Source organism: Convolutriloba macropyga, chromosome 10, assembly GCF_964194025.1.
Source record: "Convolutriloba macropyga chromosome 10, txConMacr16.3, whole genome shotgun sequence".
NCBI classification, from domain to species: Eukaryota; Metazoa; Xenacoelomorpha; order Acoela; family Convolutidae; genus Convolutriloba; species Convolutriloba macropyga.
In genome coordinates, this window is record NC_134477.1 from 45,476,751 (window position 1) to 45,499,453 (window position 22,703).

At 36.1% G+C, this 22,703-nt stretch overlaps 2 protein-coding genes across 11 annotated transcripts in view; one reads left to right on the top strand and one right to left on the bottom strand.

Moving 5' to 3' along the window:
• Positions 1–22,703, bottom strand: part of LOC142348160 (uncharacterized) — a 586,343-nt gene that overhangs the window by 107,339 nt on the left and 456,301 nt on the right. The window lies entirely within an intron of this gene.
• LOC142348158 (neuronal cell adhesion molecule-like) overlaps positions 232–22,703 on the top strand; it is a 150,218-nt gene continuing 127,746 nt past the window's right edge. For 9 of the 10 annotated variants that reach the window (XM_075399377.1, XM_075399372.1, XM_075399376.1 and 6 more), the window contains exons 1-2: positions 233–391; positions 17,812–18,009. In XM_075399377.1, the coding sequence (XP_075255492.1) occupies positions 346–391; positions 17,812–18,009 (244 nt within the window). In that variant the 5' untranslated portion in view covers positions 233–345. Of the gene's footprint in view, positions 392–17,811; positions 18,010–22,703 lie in introns of all 10 variants that reach the window. The other variant, XM_075399381.1, reaches the window with a different exon arrangement.

Below are 22,703 nucleotides of genomic sequence, written 5' to 3' on the forward strand. Positions count from 1 at the left end.
TTCAGCTGATTTGTATGAACTGCATTTGAACTTCTGTCACTGAACAATTAAAGTAGTATTTTAAAATGTTATCCTACTGGGCACTAATCGTTGACCCTTTGAAGTTCAAAGAAGACTGACTGCCTCTCTGACAAACAAATGTTTGTTTGTTATAATCAACAATCAAATTTTCTTATTTGCACTTATTGTCATCCTATTTGGTATGTAAATAAAGTATTTCATAAAGATGGTTCATAAAGTTTTTTTTCTTTCAGATTTGTACTCTACTTCAAATTGCACAAAATTTATTATGATGTAACCAAGATTCAATTCTTCATACTCCTTCAACCAGTGAAAAATTAAACGATGACAAGATTTGATTCGTCCTTGCAATACGTCCGGCTGGTAACAGGTGAGCCCGTTTTCAACTGCAGTTTTTTTGTTATTATTTAGGTCATAACTACAATATTTTTCAATATGCATTAAATTTGAGCTCTTTTATGAGACTGTGTATGCGGGATCATATGGATAAATTTTTACGTGATCTAAATAGCGACGAAAACTGTCTAGGAAAACCGAGTTTTATTATAGCAATGGTTTTTTGCAATATAATTGCGCAGAAATATTATTTTTACACTTCGATTACTTACCCAGCTTTTGACACTTAGAAAGTCACATCATTCGATTACTTTTTCTGATGATATGCGAGCAGTATTGCAAATCGGTATTTCAATATTGAGTTGTACTCTTGCGTAACTCTATATTCTGCCGCCTTGGCGCGCGCTCATTGCTAATTGCATTCGAATCAGCTATTGGAAACATTGTAGTAGAAAGGAGGCTGCGGCGTTACTAGGTTGTGTTTAAATGTTTGAGCTCAACAGATTGTATTTTCAAATGTATGCACCAGTTGCCAACATGTTCCGTGCAGTGGGCATGTCAGTTCTGAAGACTGGAACAATGAGTTAGTATGTGCAAATTGTACGTACAGAAACGAACCCACCGTTCATGTGAACAGAGCAATCCTTGCCGAACGCGAAAGCTCCGACGTACAACGAAACACAGGACGTTCCACCCAGTGCTTTTGCGATACGCTGTTACCTGCAGCCGAAAACAAAGTCTTCAGAATTTGTTCTCTTGGCTCCCATGATTTTTCCGCATCTCATCTTAGCTAGACCAAGTAAGAAAATTGACAGCTCGAATAAGAAACGTCGAATCGACCTTTCATCGAACTGCAAGTTTTCGGAGATCTATGAGAAATAAAGGTTATAAATTCACGATCCGTCGATTTCGGAAAGTAAAAGATTGACTCAGAGCTTTGTCAATTCAACAATCTGATAGCGAAAGGTAAAATTTCGATTGTCGTTAGCTTCTGTCAGGTAAATCGAAAGGGGGAATATTATGTGAACACAAATTGATTGATGAAATGAACAATCAAGCCATCAAACGAGCAGCTTTTCGAACGCACGGAGGTCACTGACCTTCCGGTTTTGATGTCGATTATTGTAGACAATTTTTGGGAAAGCATCCATCGACTCGAAAACGCCGCCAGGCTCGCATGCAAATTTGCTACGGAAGATATTGCAAAAACATGTTATTGAAAGCTCGTCGACGCACTCCGTTATTCTACTGCCCCTGAACAGAAGTACACAGCTTTGCGCGAGGAGTCAAACATGCCAATCATGAATTCAGATGACACAATTAAGTTTCAGGCAACAAAAAAACAGAAGTTGTACTTTGCAATAATCAATGCAAAAAATTCATTCAGCAACCTAAATAGAAAGTTAGCTCTTGAGAGCATCCGCATATCTTACCCCTTCATTTTCAACTCAATTCATAAATCTTTTTGCACTACCCAGCATCTTGTACATTTATAGAAAAAAAGTCGAGCGAATGGAAGTACTCAGGGTGATTTGTAGGCAATGGAAGTGCATGGAATTAGCACCTTGCTATAAATATTGTCGTTTTCAAAAGTTATGCAAATTTGGTATACTGTAATGTCCCAGGCTCCCTCTCATCGCTATCTGCGCTGTTTGATAATCTTAATGATCATGATCTTTTCTTTGTATACCTCGTAAACGCTTCATTCTACCAACTCATTACAAAATCACCTCTGAAAGAAAGAGCGAAAGAACTTTCATGACACTATGGTTGAACGGAGAAGGCTTACGTGTTTTATGCTCCGTTCTTAATGTTATGCTACCTCATCCCTGTCTGCAATGCTTAATAATCTTAATCGACTTGGTCTCTCGTTTGGATACCTCGTAAACGCTCAGCAATGGCAGCTCATTACAAAACCACATCTGAAAGTAAGAGGTAACGAACTATTTGACGACACTAAGGTTGATCGCAAAAAGCAGGCCTCTTTAGGCGACGTTCTTGCTGTTATGCCCCCTCATCTGTTTGCATTGTTTGATAATCGTAATAAACATGGCGCTTTGTTTGTAGTATACCCCGTGAACACGCTCCAAAATGCCAGCTCCTTACAAAACCACTTCTGAAAGAAAGAATGAAATTTTTCAGGTTCTTGAGGTTTAACGCAGAAGGCACACGTTCTTTAGGCTTGTTTTTGGCTCAGAGGAAGCTGGCTGTTTATTTTGAGCAATGCGGAGCGCAGTATCTGCGAATAATACTAAAGCTGACAAGTCTTGCAAAACCATCCGCACGGAATGCAGATTTGTTTTTAACCAAGTGTTCAAATTATGTTGTTGTTTTTTTGTCGAACCACACCATAAACCTATCTGTTCTTGGCAAAGTAGAGTCTAACATGTCTGAAAAACTATTGCCATCCATTTCTGGAAATCATCTGATCCCCAAAGAGAAAGAGAGCGAGAGAGAGAGAGAGAACTAATTTTTTACCCGTGCACTTGGGAGGTTTGAATATTCAACTGCTTATCGGTTTTTGCTTGGCATCCATGGTCAATTCAGTTGTCAGATTGCCTGAGTGAAATCAGCCATGTAGCGAGAAATAGAGGAAGACAAATCAGAAGAAAGTTTCTGAAAGATAATTGTTTTTCGAAAAACTATCAATCTGAGAAACAAGTTCCACACTAGCTTCTGAAAACAGTTAATCCAAAAGGCTAAATGCTCCTTTGTTTTTGAAATTTTATTCAGTTAAATGGTATTACCAAGCAAGGTCTTAGAGAAGGCTTATACTAGAAACGGATGGAAATTTTAAAAATGTACCATGTAAATGATGCACATTTGCGTCATAAACCCACGAAATCATATTGGTGACGCTCTTGGCAGTATCCTTGACAAATTTGTCACGATGCTAAAATCGAGCCTCATCGGCAGTCGCTCGAAGTTGAGAGGAGACCTTCGCGAGCAACAGCCACTGTTAATGATGATCCTAGACATGACATCAAAACCACAGGTCTAGGGGAGAAATTCTTCGACAGAACAATCTATTAAGATTTTCAGCCCCCTGGAAACGAATTGTCCGGAAAAGGTTGAGAGATCATACAGGTATCACAAGTCTACTAAAAAGAAAAATACGAACAACGAGTGATCGACGTACAGTTGATTACCGGCGCTTTTGCTGATCTTTTTGAGAGCTTTTGTAGCTCTAGGTGCCGCGCTGCCAATTCCGGCAAACACTAGCGCGTTGAAATTGCTATACTCTACGTCGATCACTCATGGTTCCTGTTTTTCTTTTTTAGTAGAGTTGTGATACCTGTATGATCTCTCAACCTTCTAGGGACAAGTCTTTGCCAAGGGGCTGAAAATCTTAATAGATTGTTCTGTCGAGGTATTTCTTCCCTAGACCTGTGGTTTTCATGTCATGTCTAGGGTCATCATTAACAGTGGCGGTTACTCGAGAAGGTCTCATCTCAACTTCGAGCGACTCCCGATGAGGCTCGATGCCAACATCGTGACAAATTTGTCTTGGATACTGTTAAGAGCGTCAACAACCCTGGACAATTTTCTTACTGAGCAATTTGCAATTACTTCTACCAAAAATTTCGAACAGTACGGCACTGAGTGATGTAATACCAAAGAGGCTATGTAAAATCGTTTTGACGAATTCTCCGGACTACTTCATTGCGTTAATTAATTTAACTACCCAGACAAGATACTTCCGAATCAATTCAAACAAGGAGTCGTGGGGCCGCTGATAAAGAATTCTATCCTTGATTCCGAGTTTTTGTCGAGTTATCGCCCATTGACAAATCTAAGATTCCTGTCAAAAGTTATTAAAAGAGTTGTTTTTGAGCAAATTAAATTCTATGTGGAATCCAATTATCTCTTGAGCAAGTTTCAGAGTGCTTTTCGTTGCTTGCATTCAATGGAAACGGCTTTGCTTAAAGTCTTTAATGATCTTCTTTGTTATTTGGACGAGTCGCGCTCCGTGATTTATATTGGGTTAGACTTGTCCGCAGTGTTTGATATAATTGATCTTCAGTTTTATTTGAGATATTAGCGAAAAGGATTGGTTTGCAATCGGTAGTGTTACTGTTTATTAAGAATTATCTTTCGCATCGTTCGCAACAAGTTATCATAAATCGATGTCTCTTTGTGGTGATGTTGAAATTAAGACGGGTGTGCCACAAGGGTCGGTTCTTGGTCGTTTACTGTTTTCCTCTTACATGCTGCTTTTAGAAGATAAGCTGAAAGAACTTGGAATAAATTATTGTTTCTTCGCAAATGATACCGTTCTTTATTTTGTATTCGGTTCGAACCTCAGTCATTGCATGTTTGATGATGTTGTGACCTCGATTCAACGTTGGTTCAGCTATGCAAAATTGAAATTGAATGCGGTAGGAGTGGATATATGATTATTCGGAAATGTAAATTTGTTAAACATGGTCTTTTACGTCTGCCAGAAAATGGTGACTACACTGAACAGGTAAAAGTTCTAGGTTGTTAAATTGATTGTCAACTTACTCTGCAACGACAGGTCAACTTCGTTTGTTCGAATTCATTTTATTATCTCCGTAAAGTGTGGTGGTCAATTCGTGATCAAGTTAAAAAATCTGTCCTAATTGATTTAACTAGAGTTTTAGTGTTATCACGTGTTGACTACTGTAATTCGTTTTATTATGGTCTGCCAAACTTTTTGTCAGCAAAACTTTGTCAAATAATGTACTCTGCCGCGCGTTTGATTTTTCGATTGTCACCTTCAACACCAACAACCTCTCCGTGCCTGAAGCAGCTACACTGGTTGCCAATTGGGCAACGCATTGTGTTCAAAACCCTCTTGTATGCGCATTGTTTTGTACATCAGCCTGGGAAACTCCCACTATATTTATCGAAGCTAAACGAAACACGATGGTTACAAGGTCCCAATATTTTTACAATTTACTTGTTCCCAAGTTTCACTCCTGGAAGACATTCGTTCTCACATGCTGTCGCTGTTGAGTGGAATAAACTCTCATTTAAATTAAAATTTATACCATCTGAAATTTTGTTCAGGCAAAAACTCAAATCTTTTTAATTTTCCTGAATTGTTGAGATTTTAACGGTGCTTAAACCAATAATAATAATAACTGTACGCTCAAATCATATCGATAATTCGGACAAAGCTGCTAAATTCGATCTGTTTCGAAGATGCGGCCTTTGCCTCAGGTTGTTGGTCGTTCTGAAAGAACGAAGCAACCGAAATTTATTCTCTACCATTGTTCATGAATGATGTCTGAACGAAGTGTAATGTTTTTTAGCGTATAGTATCATAGACACTAAGTTATTCATAGACACTAAACTTAATCATAGCAACTCTTTCGTTTTCATAGGACAAATACTTGAGCAAAAGGTTTGTGTTACGAATATATTTTTTATTCAATGAAAGGTGTATCGTTTAGGTTGGCATCGTTTACCAGATCATTGTGAAAAGGCAGCTGATTTTCTAGTCTTGTTGCTCTATACGATGCCAACCTAAACAGTGACATTTTGGGTCGATGACATTCGAAAGGCCGGCTCTGCTGTAATCGATACTCGACGTTAGAGAAATCATTTAGAGGGCCCATTTAGGGTAAGAATTTTTTGCAAATTTGAGCAGACTTGATAAAAATTCATACGGTTATCAGTACTCCAATTGAATATTGAAGTCTGCTCGGTGGACTCTAGGTTTGCAATTGAGTTATTGATGGATAAATTTGGAATCATCTGCAAATGTGAATGTTAAGTTGAGGCGCAGCGTTGCGGAAAGTCGTTGAAAACATTTAACAGCGCTGGTTATAAATCTCCCCGTTGAATGACCACGAGTATGAAAATTCAATTTTTGGTATCTTTGGTTAAACCTGGTTTAAGCTTTGCTCAGCTTCTAAAATGCATATTTATTGATTGCTCTCTCACGAGATGGTTCACCATTTAATGACTTTGTGTTCGCCGGTGCTGTTGTCTTAAGCACCACTTTTCTAAAATCTGTAGCTGCAAGTACTTCAGCTTTTTGGTCGGTCAGGTTGCTTTTGTATATATAGTAGCAGGTTTTCTAATACTAGTTTAGAGAATCTGCGTTTGAGCAAGTGATTTCAGAGAGGCATAAGAGATGCAAAGGCAATTTTGAAGAGAATCGGAAACTTCAGTGGTCACGTTTCTGTCAGGTTTCACTATGAGCGACAGGACAAAATACCCACTGCCGAAATACCCAATTCGCTAAAATATACCCAAGGAGAAATAATTTAATGTAAAACAGCGTAATACCTAAGTTTTAAAAGTAAGTATAGTTTATTTGACCATGCCCCAGCGGCGCGTGAGAATGGTATGAAACTCACAACTGAACGTGAGATCATTATCGGCTTAAGTATAATAAAATGGTTCTACTTCTTTTCACCGCGATTCATTTAACCCCGCTTATATTAACACCACATCATTTAACCCCTTTGTCATTTACTCTATCATTTCCCCCATCTATCATTTCATCCTCCAATTAGCAGTCGACATTAAAGGCATGTTTTGTCATAATTAAGTGGATAAATTAATCCCACGTTCGGTTGTGATAGATTCATATGAAGTTCCACGGGCCGCTGAGGCATGGCCATGGCACGCGAGGCATGGCCAAATGATTATGTTGCTAATTTAATAATGATTTTTTTATTACAAATATTAAAATCGGGGCGAAATGATCGAGGGGTTAAATGATACAGGGGTGAATAAATCGGGGTTAAATGATAGGGGTGAAAAAGCGGAACACCAATAAATTATCATTGCAATGCCAACTGCTAATTTGTAACCGTATTATTGAATGAACAGATTAAGGGGAATAAATTTGGTATTTTGGATAGGGTATTTTGTTCTGTAACCTTCAATATGGTAGAAGGCAGCTAAAGGCTGTGCCTTTATCGATTTTGCTCGTTGTTGACTTTGAGTTTTGATAAGTGGTGCAATTTATTTAAGTTAGCATCACTTGATCTTCATCACATGATTTTACATTTGACTTGTGGTCCTTTAGAACGGGATAAACAGGTAAAGCGAGGAGTGCGTCAAGTTTCTCTTAGAGCCTCACGGTTTGAGAAACATAAATTTGTGGCATGAAAGGTGGTTCATCCCCACCCCATTTAACCTCCCCCGTAAACTTTTTTGCGCATGTAAATTCCGATTCGTCAACTTTTTTTAATGAGGCACAACAATTCCACCATGAAATTTAAATTAGTTTTAGGGAAAACTAAATTGTCATTTGACTTCACTAAGCGAAACAATATCGGGTGCTTCGTCGGCAAGAACTGGTTGCAAGAGGTTTGTTACCTGATCTGAAAAGGATACCAGCACATTCGGTTTAAAATCTTGGACTGATCAATTCTAAAGTTATAAGCTAAAGGACTAAAATTGATTTGCTTTTTGTTTTTAATTAACTGTACGCGAAATACGATGATCAGTCTTGAATGAGCTTAATGCATATATTTGTTCCACCATAGCATGGCAGGAACAAATTCAAACAGTACAAAGGTTTGAATGAAATTTTTAATGTTAATTCAAGGGTATTAGTAAATGACGTTATAGATGTTTCGTGTCAAACCTTTTTAGTTGATAAAAGTCTTTTTGATCTCTATTGTACAAGCATCAAAGCTTTGCGCTCACAAACTCTATCGTTGCTATTTTCTCGACTGTTCAGGTTACTGACCTAAAAAACATTGCAATCCTTTGATACCCTGAAATCCATTTTAATGAACGCTTCAAATTTTCAAAGCCTGGCCGAAATTGTGCTGTTATTAGAGTTCCCTCGCTGTTTTTGGTTCAAATTCAGGTCAACTTTCTATTCATTTCATGTATTTGATCGTCAATCATATCAAACTAATTTGTGGTTCTATCAGACATAATTTGACGGCAATTTCATGAAATCAGTCTCTTCAGATTTCAGGTCAAATAGGATCATCTTCATTTTCGTAACGAGGCGACATTGATACGTCTTTTGTCTTTATTTGACCGTTGTTAGTTGTGTGTGTACTTAGTTGGACGTTCCGTCAATACACGAAACCAACTATCAGTTATGGTTTGTTTGCTCAGCCAATTTGAACAATTAACGTTGCGTATTAATCTGAGTCATGCGAGTGTACATATACCTCTGTGACCGAACTGAAAAATGCAGTCAGAGTTTAATGTTGAGTGCTGAAGGTGCTTTCAAAGTTCGTTTTACATGCTCAAATTTTGACGTTATGATGGACAGTATTCTGATTTGAATGCTTTTGTGGGTTTTGTTGTCTGATTCAAAAAGCTATCTTTAGTTTTTGTTAAAAATTTTTCATGCTCTTTTTGTCTCTATAATGACCATTCATTGAGTTAATGAGGTGGTCTAGTACGCAAAAATTGATTCTGATTGGGTAATATTTGAAAAAAGTTCTCAAAATTATGTAATCTCTTATGCTTTTAAAAACAAAAACAACATTGTTGTTAGCATGGTAAAATATTTATGAATTTTTAAACAAATGAATTGTAATATTTTGTGTGCCTGATATATTCTGTTTCTCTCCAGTTAAAATGTATTTTGAATAATTTAATACGAGTGCATTATACATGCTGCTTCTAGCCCTGTAGTGCTGACTAAGTACTCTTGTCTGCTGAGAAATATTGATATTTTGTTACAATTGGGAAAAGGTGGATATATTTTTCCCATATTTTACATCTTTTTCTTATGAGGGGAGGAAAAGACCATGTCTTTTGTTTTCCTCTTCTTAATCTTGTACTTCTCCGCTAGATTTAATATACTCAATGACTGTCAGCTACAATAAATCTGCAGTTGAAAACAATTTTTCATGCGCGAAATTTTAATTGTTGCAAAATGACATTTTTGAAATTAGACCTTTTTCTATTTTATTCCGTCAATCGACGCGGTTTTTGTTGAGATGAAAATGGTAACAATATTGTTCCTTTTTTGATAAATCGTAAATGGCGCACCGTAAAGTGAACCTAGAGTACTTCTTTGTCGAGTAACTAACCCTAACTTTCAAATCTTTCAAATCTTTACTAGCAAAGCCTAGCAAAACCCTCCTCCACTCCTTCCACGCTCTCAAAGACCTCCCCCCTACACCACCCTTTACCCTTATTCCCAGTTATGGTGCGTGTTTTAAAAGCTTGCGTGAAGCAGTTGTTAAGGTTTTTAATGCATTTCAGAATAGTATACATTGTGGGTGTGCTGCTCTAGGTTAATTTAAAGAAAACAAATCAATACTCCATTTGGGTTGAATTGGTAGTTGAAGAAGAAGAGAATAGAACTGGATAAAAGTTGCAGAAGATTCAATAGTGTTTATTGCCTCGAGGTTTTATTGTGTCCATGTTTGTTCAACCATGCTTTAGTGCCTACCGATAGGTTTGATTATGAATGAACAAAAACTCAATTGAACAATTGTGCCACAAAACCGAAAATAGTTTTAATTTTTATTTTCAAGTATTTGTTTGAATATTTGTTTTAAAAAGAAGAGTTCGCCTCTTTCATTTATTTAGATGTATTGTTGTCAAATCTGATCAAAGAGAACTTCAACAACAGCATATTTAATCCAAGCAGATAATTTTCTTATTGACGACAAATTTTTGAGGACTATTTGAATCAAATTGAATTTTCCGAGGACTTCAAGATATCTGGCATATACTTTGGTGTTGGAACTGACGAGGTGAAAATTTTTGAGAGTAGAAAAAGTATGCAAGATAATTGTTCACAAAGTTCGGCTTAGGTTTTTTTATGCCAATTTTTGTTGGCATTTTATCTTTCTATATTTAACTAAAATCAACAGACCAAATTGTATTTATTCCTACATGAATCCAATTGCGTATGGGCCCAAAAACCTTTGTTTGTATAACTACAAAGGTGGGAAGCAGTCCCATAAACTGTGAACTTTTTCCACCCTCAGGCTCTTTTTTAATTCACTCCATGTGAATTTTCAAGCCTGAAGTGCTATTAGATTGTGTCTGAACAAATTGGGTGTGGGGATTGGTCTAAGAACTTAATTCAATAAACATGCTGAAAAGGTGACAGAAATATATCCCCCCTTTTGAGGGACTGTCAAATTTTATAGAACATTTGAGAGGGTTAATTTCATTCCAATAGCTCCTATGGTGGCCTTTATTCAAGGTCCTTTTTCGAAATTTGATTTTCGGATTTAGATTTGCTGTTTTGATGTAAAAGTTGAGCACAGATATTTTGAGAATTAGTTATGAGATCGAAAAGCAAGATTTCGCGTTTATGTTCAAAGATCGCTTTTAGGATTGTGTTTGAATCAGCTGGATCTATTGGAAAGTTGTTTTTCTATCTTAACAAGAAAAGAATTCCTGAAAATTAACGTCTTTTGACAGGTTAAATTCTGTTTTTGGCGGCCTAATTAAGACAATTTTTGTTAAGGAATCCTGTCAGTTTTCTGTGTCAACACCGCTGAATAGTATCACAAAGTGAACTCAAAACAACTGCGTGTTTGCCAAGACATACAGGGGCGTTTTGACTTAAAGGCTTTTAACCACGGAAAGGCGAGCTAATGAGTTTTCATTGAAGATTGAGTAAGCGACCCAGTTTGTGGTTCTTACGTTTCTGGCTTCAAAAGTAGGTTTGAACAGCGCCACGGAAGTGGAACTCAGTTAAGAAAAACTGGGTTATTTATGACCGTGTTTCTATTTTGTCGAAACCATAATCATGCAATTGTGAAAAGCGTGAACAAATGCGAGATATTCGAAGTTGCCCAGAGCGATGCATATAACGTGACTAAATTTGCGTTTGTTTCTCCTGCTTTTCCATTTACAAACTAAAATGCCCAGATAGAAAACGAAACATCAACAAAATCGTTTTTTTTTGCGCATATGATTCTCGGGCTTTCAAATGTGTATGTCGTTTTAGCCGCGTGAAAATTAAAATTCCTAAGTTAGACCGCTCGTAAAGCAATCTTTGTTAATTATGCAGTTGGGCAAACTTAATCATGTAGAACCCCTAACTAAAATTATTTATGGTGTTTTTTCTAAAATACCTAAATTTGCTAACACTAAGACAATGTGTTAAGTTAGAAATTATATCTGCTCGAAAAAGCTGACAATGGTTAAGATTCTTAATAATGGCCCTTCTTCACTTGTTGTGACATGTGAACAGATGTTCTTTTAACCAACAAAGAACAATCTAAGAGGTGAAATCTTTATTTGTTCACTCCGCTTCAGCCATGTTTGCAAGCTTCTGACGTATACTGACTAATTGACATCAAATGTGCTTTTTGTTTTTGTATAGCATTTGATGATTTTGTGGCAATAATTGGGAAGTTGTTTCATATATTGACGCTTTGTTTCCTTTGCAGTCAGATCAATACCAATTATGACGGATTTATGACCAGAACAGCTTTTAATGTGAATTCGCACAAATCCGCATCAATTTTCATGCAGATAATTCAGACGTGCAATCTCTAACAAATGAAATTTTCATGTAAAAGAAGTATTTATTTAGTGAATTTCTTGAACACCCTTCTCTGAACTCACGATTCATTTTTGTATGTTCTTTGAAGTTCGAAAAAATATTGTAATTTTAAAGTTCTCGAAATTGTTGAGCAAAAAATTTCCCTGTGCAATGATTAAATTTTATTTTGGCCCATCCAGTGTTCTTCTTGAAGCGACCCAAATTTTTTCTTGGCAGTCTGCCAAAGCTTCCATTAGCCACCAAAGATCAAATTCAGAAGTTTATCGCCTGATGATTTTTTGAATATCAACGCGAGGAAGTCCAGTGGCTAACTGTCTTGCTATGAGTTTGATGTACTTAAGTTTGCGCATTCTGCTGTTGGCGGCTCTCATACTTAGATACCGAAAAGTTATTGCACCTCCGTTTTTTGCTGATAAGTGGTAGCTGAAATCTAGACAATCCGTCAGAGTCTTGAACCGAGGCAAGAGAGGAGCATCAGCCTTGTAAGACACTGGTCTCTCTCCACATCTTAATAGAACTTCACTGCTATGTGACCATTTGCCAACACTTGAGCTATGGTTTTTAATTGGTCGTGAACGATGTTTGACGCAACTGGTGTAAACGTCTTGGTCTTTCATGCAAAATTTTAGACTGACCGTTTTTGTGTTTTAATGTCTCATGTCTTGCAATCAGCCTGTCTTTTACTCTTTAGTGAACGGCTTTAATTGAGAATTCTTTAACCAAAATTTCACTACTAAAATTAAATAAAAAGTGCGCCAAAATTGGTGTTTTTTTTACTTTAAATTTTATTAATTGCTCTTGAACGTTGTTCATAGCAATTATTGTAAACGTGTGTCTTTTTTTATGCAAAATTTTCGCTTGACAATTTTGAGCTTTTCTTCTAGAACATTCTTTGACTTCTCAAGTGACTTTTTCACGCTTTCATTCTTCATTTTTGAGTCAGGGTAGAGACGATTCGAGTCGTTTCCGGTATTCTACCGGCTATGTTTTTATGCAAAATTTTCGCTTGACAATTTTGTTTTCGAGTGACTTTTACGCCCTTGACTTTTTGCATTTCGCGTGATCTAAAATTCCCTCTCAATCAGAATTTCAAGCAGCTGAACTCAATTGGCGGCAATTTAATACTAAAAGGCAAATGAAAAGTGCGCCGAAACTGTTGTCATTTTTTACTTTAAATCTTAATAGTGGTATATGTTAACCTCTAATGTGGTTATTTAAAGCCCACTATAGAACTTCTTAGTCCCATTTAGGCTCCCCCCGACTGAAGCAGGCTGCAATTGATTAGAGCTCCCACTAGTCATTCAAGAGCAATTCTTCCGACGTTTAGTCGGTTATGTTTAGTGGTTGTTATAGTGGTTTATAAATACTTCTATTGACGTCATTTGAAGTCGCTTAGTGAATTAAGTTCTTTTCGCGGACTGAAGCAGGTTTCAAATGATTTGAGCTACCACTGGTTGTTGGAGAGCAGTTATCCCGACATTAGTCGGGCATGTTTGTGTTCGTCATAGGTTAGTGTATAAGAAACAGTGTGCTCGCTTTTTAAGGTTTTCTCGCCAAATTGCTTACAATTCTTGTTTTAGCAAATCTCTTGAAGCCCAACCGTTGCTGAACCAAAAAATTTTTTCAACAGAGGTGTATCTTGAAATCAAAGGGCCCTAGCTCATCTTGAAAAACGCAGAAAACATAATTTTTGCTCCAGTTCTGATCACTTACATCCTTCTTTTAATTGCTCTTGAAAGTTCATAGCAATTATTGTAAACGTGTTGGTCTTTTTTATGCAAATTTTTTGCTTGAACATTTTGCGCTTTTCTTCTTTGACTTCTCAAGTGACTTTTTCACGCTTTCGTTCATCATTTTTGAGTGATCTCAATTGCTGTCACTCAAAAGTATTGCTTGTTGCTAATATAAAACAGGTTGCAGTATAACGAAAATAAGTGACTCCTAACGCATTGGTTAGTGTGGGTGGTTATGGATCGGGAGGTCAAGGGTTCGAATCCCCGCGGGGGCAAGAATTTTTGCACCCATAAAGAAAATTTGATCTAGGCTATTGTCCTTCTTAATTATGTTGCCTCGCCTGTCGTTCAAGAGCAATTCTTCCGACATTTTTTGGTTTATGGTTACAAAGAGTGAGCCAGCTTTTCAATCTGGAAACTGATTCGATTTATTTGGTGCCCCAAAACATCAAGTTCCAAAATTCTTTTTTATATAAAATTTAATTCTTTTTTCACGTCATATTTTAAGTCACCAGCTTTATCTGCTTAATGGTAGTATGCAATATATCTATTCAAGTATGTTTTCTAGAGCGTTCTTTGCTCTCAAGTGGCCTTTTCACGCTTGACTTTTTAATTTTTGCATTATATAATTTGCTCTCATTCTGAAATTGAATTTGTTGCTGGCGAGTAAGTAGCCAAGCCGCTCGCTTACGATCGCATTCATATTAGAAATCTGTTTATTGTATCCTTCTAACAAGTTACTGAGAATCTTAATGTTTGGGACTTACAATTGGTTTAAACGATATTGATAACAACATTATTTTAAGAAATTGTGAAATGAGAGTAGTAGTTTGTTCGCTTTCGTTTTTTATTTTTGTATGCTCTGTTGACTATCAAAGGGTCCTGTTTTTTGTGTTTGTTTTGGTTTTTGCTTTGTTGTCTTTGGAATACTGTTCCTCTAATCAGGCCGATACCCAGGTCTTGATTTTTAAAAAAAATGTACTGCAATGTTTTTCATATCGTCTCACATTTTTTTTGTTTTGAGATTTTTTATTTCAATGAAAAGTCAAATGAAAGTAGTGATTTTAGTCACGCTAGAATAGGGAAGGGAATTGTTCATTGCTGCTTCAAAAAAATTGAGCTAATTTTTGAGTTTAGGCTGTGTTTGTTGACCTTTTTAATGTGTTTTCACTCAGAAAATTTAATGAAAAAGTTCATTGGTATTCTTTTGAGACATGAATAAAAGTAAATAATAATTTCAATGCATAGATGTTGGTTTCGACTACTCCAAAATTAATTTGTTTAAAGAAAAAAAATTAAATTAAATTTATGGTGTTATTCTTTTCAATGCCTGTTACATATGCTCAATAACGACTGATATTTGCTTTCTAATGAAGCATCAGTGAGTTAATTTGGAATAGTGTTTGAAATAGTGGTTAATGTTACATATTACCCTAACTTTCTAAGTTTCGTACAAGGTGAGTGAATATGTGAGTTTTGCCCTTATCTGTTGCTCTTTTGATGACCTGTTGCTTAGGCCTATTACTCTCATCTGCTTCCTAATGAGGCATAAGTTCGTTTTAGGTGTTTCTGTTGATAGTTAATGGGCTACAGTTTTTGTGACCTTCTATTGACCATGTTTATATTGAATTTTTTAGTTTTACATTTAGTAATTACTGAACAGTCTTCTCGGCAAGATACTGAAAGATAAGTGATTCTTTTTAATTTTTTTTGTTTAATAGCCGCCTGCAGCCTGTCAAGTTACTTCACTTTATGTTTCAACTGAATGGATTTTTTTTCTTTCCCGTATTGAATTATGTAATGTATAGAATTATGTAATGTACAAAACTTTGAATCATGTAATGAGCAAAGTCAAAAGAAACGGGATAAAAATTTAAAGTCCAGTCATTACTTCATAATGCATTAGGTTTTCAAAGATCATTAAAGCGATTGCCAGCTGGCCTTAGTATTATGCTTAATAGCTTTCTGTTTAGAAGCTGAATTAAGTGTAATTTTAGAATCTATCCGAATATGCAGAATGTACACACCAAATATGAACACTTCGACGCTTAGAATAATTCGGACAGTTTCTATTTCTTATTTTGTTATTTTTCTGTTTCAATCCCAATGTTCGTCATGCGGGTTAACGGCGGCTATTTTCCGGCAATTTGCCGGCTACGTATGTAACGCTTTGTCTTGCTCTTTTCTTTAATTCAATACTAATTTTTGAGGTCCCTTTTTTCTTTCATTTGCACTAACTCATTCTGCTGACAGATCTCATCTGATTTTTTTTTCTTCTGTTTAATTGTCTTTGTTCAATGTTTTCTGTTTGAAAGTAACAATTTAAATGATTTTGATACTACTTTTTTAACAAAATGTTGATGGGTTTTTGATTATTTTGTTACAAATCAAAGAATATGTGTTGTATTCGGGCGCAGTCTTAAATTTTTTTACGATCTGTTCACACGTCTTTATTATTTTTGAAGTTAAATTGAAGTAATAATTTTGGTCTCGCCGAAATAGGAAATGGAGCGAAAAAGCGAGTGGCTTTGCTGCGTGAAATTTTTTCACAGTAATTTTAAGGTAGAGTGAGAAAACGGGAAAACGTTGGTTCAACAAACATGCGCTTGTTTTGTTCATATTCGATTATTCGAATTTGTCTTTCAATGTTTTTCTTTCAATTTTTACTATCGCATTTTCTAAATCGTTTTTCCAATCCTCTGCATAGTATATTCTTGCTGTAGTTCTTTTTTGTTTAGTCAATGAAAATTCTTTGAATTGTAGTTCAGGACTTGTCCTGCTATTTTTTTTTCATAATTCAATTATATGGTTAGCTTTACCTTGGATCACTGCTTGTTCAACATTTTGCGTGGAATTTTTTGGCTGCTTCATTGTTCACTCACTCGGCTTAAAATGAACAGCAATGCAATCTGAAATGTAGAGAGTCAATATTGAACAAAGAAATCAAAAATTGAAATGTTTTAAATCAGTTAAGATCAGTTTTTGGTACCCAGTATTTAAACTTTGTTCTAATTGGTCTTCGTTAGCAGGTCTAATGTTCATTGTATTGAGACTAATCCCTCTGTCATCGCTTTTGGAGGCTGTGAGTATATCCAGCTTTAAAATCTAATCGTGATAGCTTGCGCTTTGTGCTACAGTAATTTTTTTGAAATAATTTTTTAAGTTGTTTCAATCTCAATCGGGGTTATGTGACTCAAGCGCGGCTATTTTCTGGCAATCTGCCGTGTGTATTTTACCGTGTTTTCATCCTTGCTTAGGTTTTTGAGTTTCTGATGAAGCTCACTCGTCTTTTTTGCCAGAACGCTTTACTAATAAGAAATACTAATAAAGCATATTTGAGTAAAAGTTTTAAGTTCATTGTTGCGCTCCTTTTTGTGTGGATAGTTAGGTTCAGCACAGCATGCCAGGCGCCATTAGTGATGTATGATGGTTTCGTTCACGTTTTTTTTGTTGCTTCTCTTAGGCGTGCAACGCAGTATAGTTAAGATTTTGGTAGTTTCAAAGTGTTTTTCAATGGAAGCCAGACAGTTCGATTGTTGTGATGAATGGAAAAATGGAAACATATGGACACATCTTTGCCAAGGCCAAGAGTTTTTTTGAATGAATGGTTGGATGCCGAACGTTTGGCCGACTTAAATTCTTTAGATAATAATACATGCTCGCATTTTGCTGTAGCGTTTTTGGTAGCTGTAGCGAAATAACGTATTCAATAATTATTTTCAGTTTTGATGGGCAATTTACTCATTTGAGAAATGATTTTGAAGGTGACTTCAATCATTTTTATTCGCAATGTACATTAAACTCCTCTTGTTAGTGGAAATTATAAACTTTAGCCGACCATCGGTTAGTTTTTTACACGTTACTAACACACAGGGAGATCAAGTAATTTTCTCTGAGGCTCTCAGTTTTGCGTTCCACTTACGATTAGTGCTCTTAATCTTACTTTTTGTTCATGACGTGTCTTCTAGCTATGCCAATTTGTGTTCAAATAGTGTTTATTCATGCCTTTTTAAATCAATTTTGATGGGACCAAGAAAATATTATTCAATAATGAATTTTCATTGAGCAAATTATCAATTTTTCTATAGGCTTCGGCCATTGGATTGTCTCTCAAACGCTGCTTGTTCTAAGTTTCATTTAGTTTGTACAGCGTTTGAAAATAAATTTCTAATTTAAACTAGCAGCGTCCAATTTGCATTGAGCACAATTGACGTGTAGAACATTTAAGACTATTGCGTAACTAAATTGAATGAAGAGTAACTGCCACTATTGATGTTTTTATTTTAGCCACTCTCCTCCTATCCCTCGTTGGGTTTCTTCTCCCGGGAGTGTGTGATGCGGCCACCATTTTGCCCTTTGCACCCTCAATCGTGGACCTGCCCAAACTGAAGGCATTCCAGATGAGTGGGCCAGAGTTCAACATCAACTGCACCCTCAACATGCAGAACATTCCCACTGTCACCTACAGATGGTTCTTCTCTAAAAGTGAGATAGTTTCACTAAAAATTTTGCAAAATATAAACCACAAAAATTGTCCAGCCGTTTCTCGTGAAAAATAAGATAGTGTTTGAATAATATTTTCAAAAAGAAGTTTCATCCGGAATTTATAAATCTTCAAAAATTACCACTTATAAATTACAGGTGCATTTACAATCATAGCATTAATGCGCATTGGTTTTTGTAGTTCACACATTTTTGTGTCTGAAATTTTTTTGTCTTGGTATCTCAACTTTGGTTCAAATGGAGCGGTATTCGTTAAACTGAAAGCTTGAGTAATATCTGTGACATCACGCTGTACGGTTTTTAAAGACAATCGGCATGCGGCGCTTGGATCAAATGATGACCTTTAAGGCAGATCATGAGAAACTCGTTTCAACTCATGATCAAAGATTTGAATTCATGTGGAATACTTTGAAGGCGCGCCAAAGAGTAATGAATGGTTTGTTTTTAATGTTAGGAAAGCTATTTTTGTGACTGTGCTTGGACACTTCAGTGAACTCTTCTATGCTATTGTTACTTTGATTATTAAAGTAGAGTATAAAGTGCTCAATGTACTGAAGCCATATCGAGCAAGGATGACGTACGTAAATGACCTTTAATGCAATTTAATTTCGAACAGCGAAGAATCTGAGTAACGACCCGTATCAATGTCTTGCAAATTTGTGTTTGAAGCAAGATTAATTGTGTGATTTTGCAGAAGTGACTTAATAATATATTGTTTTCTGTAGTCAGCAAAATTATTTCAAATTACAACCCCGTAAAATAAAGTTTTCTATTCATCCGAACTCTGTTATTGTTTGACTGGATAGAAAATGATCGACATTTTTCTTAGATTTTTGTGATATAAATTGAATGTGTGTACATAATGAAATTTTTAGATGAAACATTTTTTATACTTATATGATAAGTTTTTAAATTCCGTTCTTATTTGAAAGGTGTGAATTTAAAAGGAAAAAAGCTTTTCCTCGAATAAAATTGCAATCGATCATAAGTTCAAGTATCAGCAGATATTGATCATAATTTTGGATTTAAGTTTTGCAAAATATAAACCACAAAAATTGTCCAGCCGTTTCTCGTGAAAAATAAGATAGTGTTTGAATAATATTTTCAAAAAGAAGTTTCATCCGGAATTTATAGATCTTCAAAAATTACCACTTATAAATTACAGGTGCATTTACAATCATAGCATTAATGCGCATTGGTTTTTGTAGTTCACACATTCTTGTGTCTGAAATTTTTTTGTCTTGGTATCTCAACTTTGGTTCAAATGGAGCGGTATTCGTTAAACTGAAAGCTTGAGTAATATCTGTGACATCACGCAGTACGGTTTTTAAAGACAATCGGCATGCGGCGCTTGGATCAAATGATGACCTTTAAGGCAGATCATGAGAAACTCGTTTCAATTGTTCATGATCAAAGATTTGAATTCATGTGGAATACTTTGAAGGCGCGCCAAAGAGTAATGAATGGTTTGTTTTTAATGTTAGGAAAGCTATTTTTGTGACTGTGCTTGGACACTTCAGTGAACTCTTCTATGCTATTGTTACTTTGATTATTAAAGTAGAGTATAAAGTGCTCAATGTACTGAAGCCATATCGAGCAAGGATGACGTACGTAAATGACCTTTAATGCAATTTAATTTCGAACTGCGAAGAATCTGAGTAACTACCCGTATCAATGTCTTGCAAATTTGTGTTTGAAGCAAGATTAATTGTGTGATTTTGCAGAAGTGACTTAATAATATATTGTTTTCTGTAGTCAGCAAAATTATTTCAAATTACAACCCCGTAAAATAAAGTTTTCTATTCATCCGAACTCTGTTATTGTTTGACTGGATAGAAAATGATCGACATTTTTCTTAGATTTTTGTGATATAAATTGAATGTGTGTACATAATGAAATTTTTAGATGAAACATTTTTTATACTTATATGATAAGTTTTTAAATTCCGTTCTTATTTGAAAGGTGTGAATTTAAAAGGAAAAAAGCTTTTCCTCGAATAAAATTGCAATCGATCATAAGTTCAAGTATCAGCAGATATTGATCATAATTTTGGATTTAAGTTGATGCCTAGCCGCTTGAGTCATCTAGTGGGCTCTAATTGCACTCTTATTTTCGACCATCCAAGAATCACTTTTTAATTATTGCTGTATATTTTTGTACGACGCTTTCATAAATTTTAAACTGAAGTTGAATGGGTTACGCTGGAGGGCACCATAATGTGAAGTTTTTGAGCCCTACTAGTCTATAAAGTAGACACCCCAAATTTTTTTAGGACAGTACCACATCGAATTTTTTCTGATTTCAATTTGCCCTACGCTAGTCGGTTAATTGCTCTCAAACGAAGTTGGTAGCCAATATATTAGCCCTGCGGTCTTTTTAGATGCAATTTTTCACTTGCCCAATTTTTGTCCGACCTTTTGACTTTTTGTCCTCAAAAACGGGATAGACCGGAGGGCATTAAGTGTCTGAGCAGCTCTCTTGAAGCCTAACGCTTTGCTAGTTTATAAGTATGCGATTCACCGATACTGTTTTGAAGAGACAGAGACAATTTCATGGTGTAAGGGACGGTTCTTAATGTTAAAAATTTGACACCCTCACTCACTCCCCACTCGTGCACCCTCATCCACCTGGTGCTTGCTTGGACCCCCTCTTGTCCAGCCCACCCCCACCCCCATTCCGCCCATATTGCTTGACCCGACAACCCTCACCCCCCCCCCCCCCCCCCCCCTAATGCTGGCATCCCTAGGCCACAACAGCTGTCTATTAGCGAAGCCAACAGCTCGCTGTTTGTTTGAGAGCAGTTCGACTGACGTTAATTGGTTATGTTTGTTTTATAATAGTCAATAGCCGATAGTTTAATTTGATCGAAGGTTTTTTAGGAAGTTATTATTTAATGTTTAGCAGCCCTTGGTTTCAAATGGGTTCGACGTTTTGACTCCCAATCTGTTGGTGTTCCTTCACTTTGTCAGAGCATCGAATTGTTAAGCCTTCCTAAGAGCCTTGAATGATATAATAAGTTGCTAAAATACAATTTATCTATGCACAATACAAATTATAGCAATGATCAATAAAAAGTTAATGATTAATGGTTTTCATGCCAAAACAAACTGAAATTAAAATTCTTGAATCATGTTTTTCATATCTGGCATTATTTTCGGGCCAATTAAAAATTGTTCACAAAAATTCTTTTCTGGTGTAATTTGAGTTAAGTTCAGTGTGATTCAGTTATTAATAACTGCCGTCAGGCTCTCAAAGGCTATTATTCAGGCGCTTTTTTAAAAATAAAATCGCTTTACTTTTTGATCTTGTTTTTCGTTTTACATTTTCACGCTTTTCACGATTTCATTGTCACGATTTTCACGCTTGACTTCTGACTCACTCCTCTCACTATTTCAACTGAATGGATTTTAAATTTTTTCGCGTATTGAATTACTTAGTGCAGTGAATACGGTCAAAGTCTGGATAAACATAAAGACCGGTCATTAAGTCAATAGTGCATTAGGTTATCAAAGTTCATTAAAGCGATTGCTAGCTCGAACTAATTATACCTAATGGCCTTCAGAAGCTGGATCAAGCTTAGAGATAGAAGCTGAATTAAGTATAACTTTAGAACCTAATTGAAACTTCACACCAATTTAGAACACTGAAACTTAAAAATTGTCAATTTCTGTCCTAACTTTTTTTTATTCTTTTTCTGTTTCAATCCCAATGAGCGTCAACGGCGGCTATTCTCCAGCAATTTGTCGGCTATGTTTCCTTTTTCACTGCAACTGGTAAGCTAATATAAATTGTAAATGTATGTTCTGCATTTAAATCGTCCAGAAATTATTGTTTGTTTAAGAGCCGCGAAGCGATAGCGGCTATTATTGGAGACATGGTCTTTTTTTTATTCATCGTCTCCATCGATAATTCTTGCGACCGGACTTCCTAGAATTGATTTTTTCAATTTCAGTGATTTCTACTGCTTTGCAGTTAAAATTTGTTCACGTGACGTCATTTGTTCTGCTTTTAGGTCAATGGCGTGACTTACCTCACTAAAAAAAGAATGACTTTTGAACTCGCTTAATGAACTTTAATTTTTATGAACATTTACTAGTTAAAGATCTATAGTGTGCATCTAAGTAGTGCCAAACGTATATGCCCTAATTCTTGAGTATTATATTTCAGTTTTTGCTTTCGAATATTAATTTTGATAAAGCTCCATTAGGGCTTGTTCCGTATAGAGCGTATATCTCATAAAAATGACAGTGCGATTCTAGCCAAAAAGTCTAGTGGTCTGCTAAAGGACTAGTGGTCAATTTGGCTATATTATTAATTTCTCTTAAACGAAGTTTGTAGCAATTATGTTAGTCCTGTTGGTCTTTTTTATGCAATTTTTCGCTTGACTGATTTTTCTTGACACATTTGACTTATCTTTCTAAAAAACGGGTTACACAGGTAGCGTCCAGCGGGAATTAAGTGCTACCAGAGATTTTTAGCTATATAAGCTCAAACTGTTTTGGAGACTTATACTTATGGTGTTAAGGGCGGGCGGTTCTCAGAGGTTGAAGACCACTCCACTGATGACCCCCCTCTCTATTGCCCCCACCCCCGCGCTGTTACCCTCCAACCCACTGTTGTCCCCACAACCCCACTTCTATCAGCCCCCTGCTCCTTGTTTAGCTACTGACGAACAA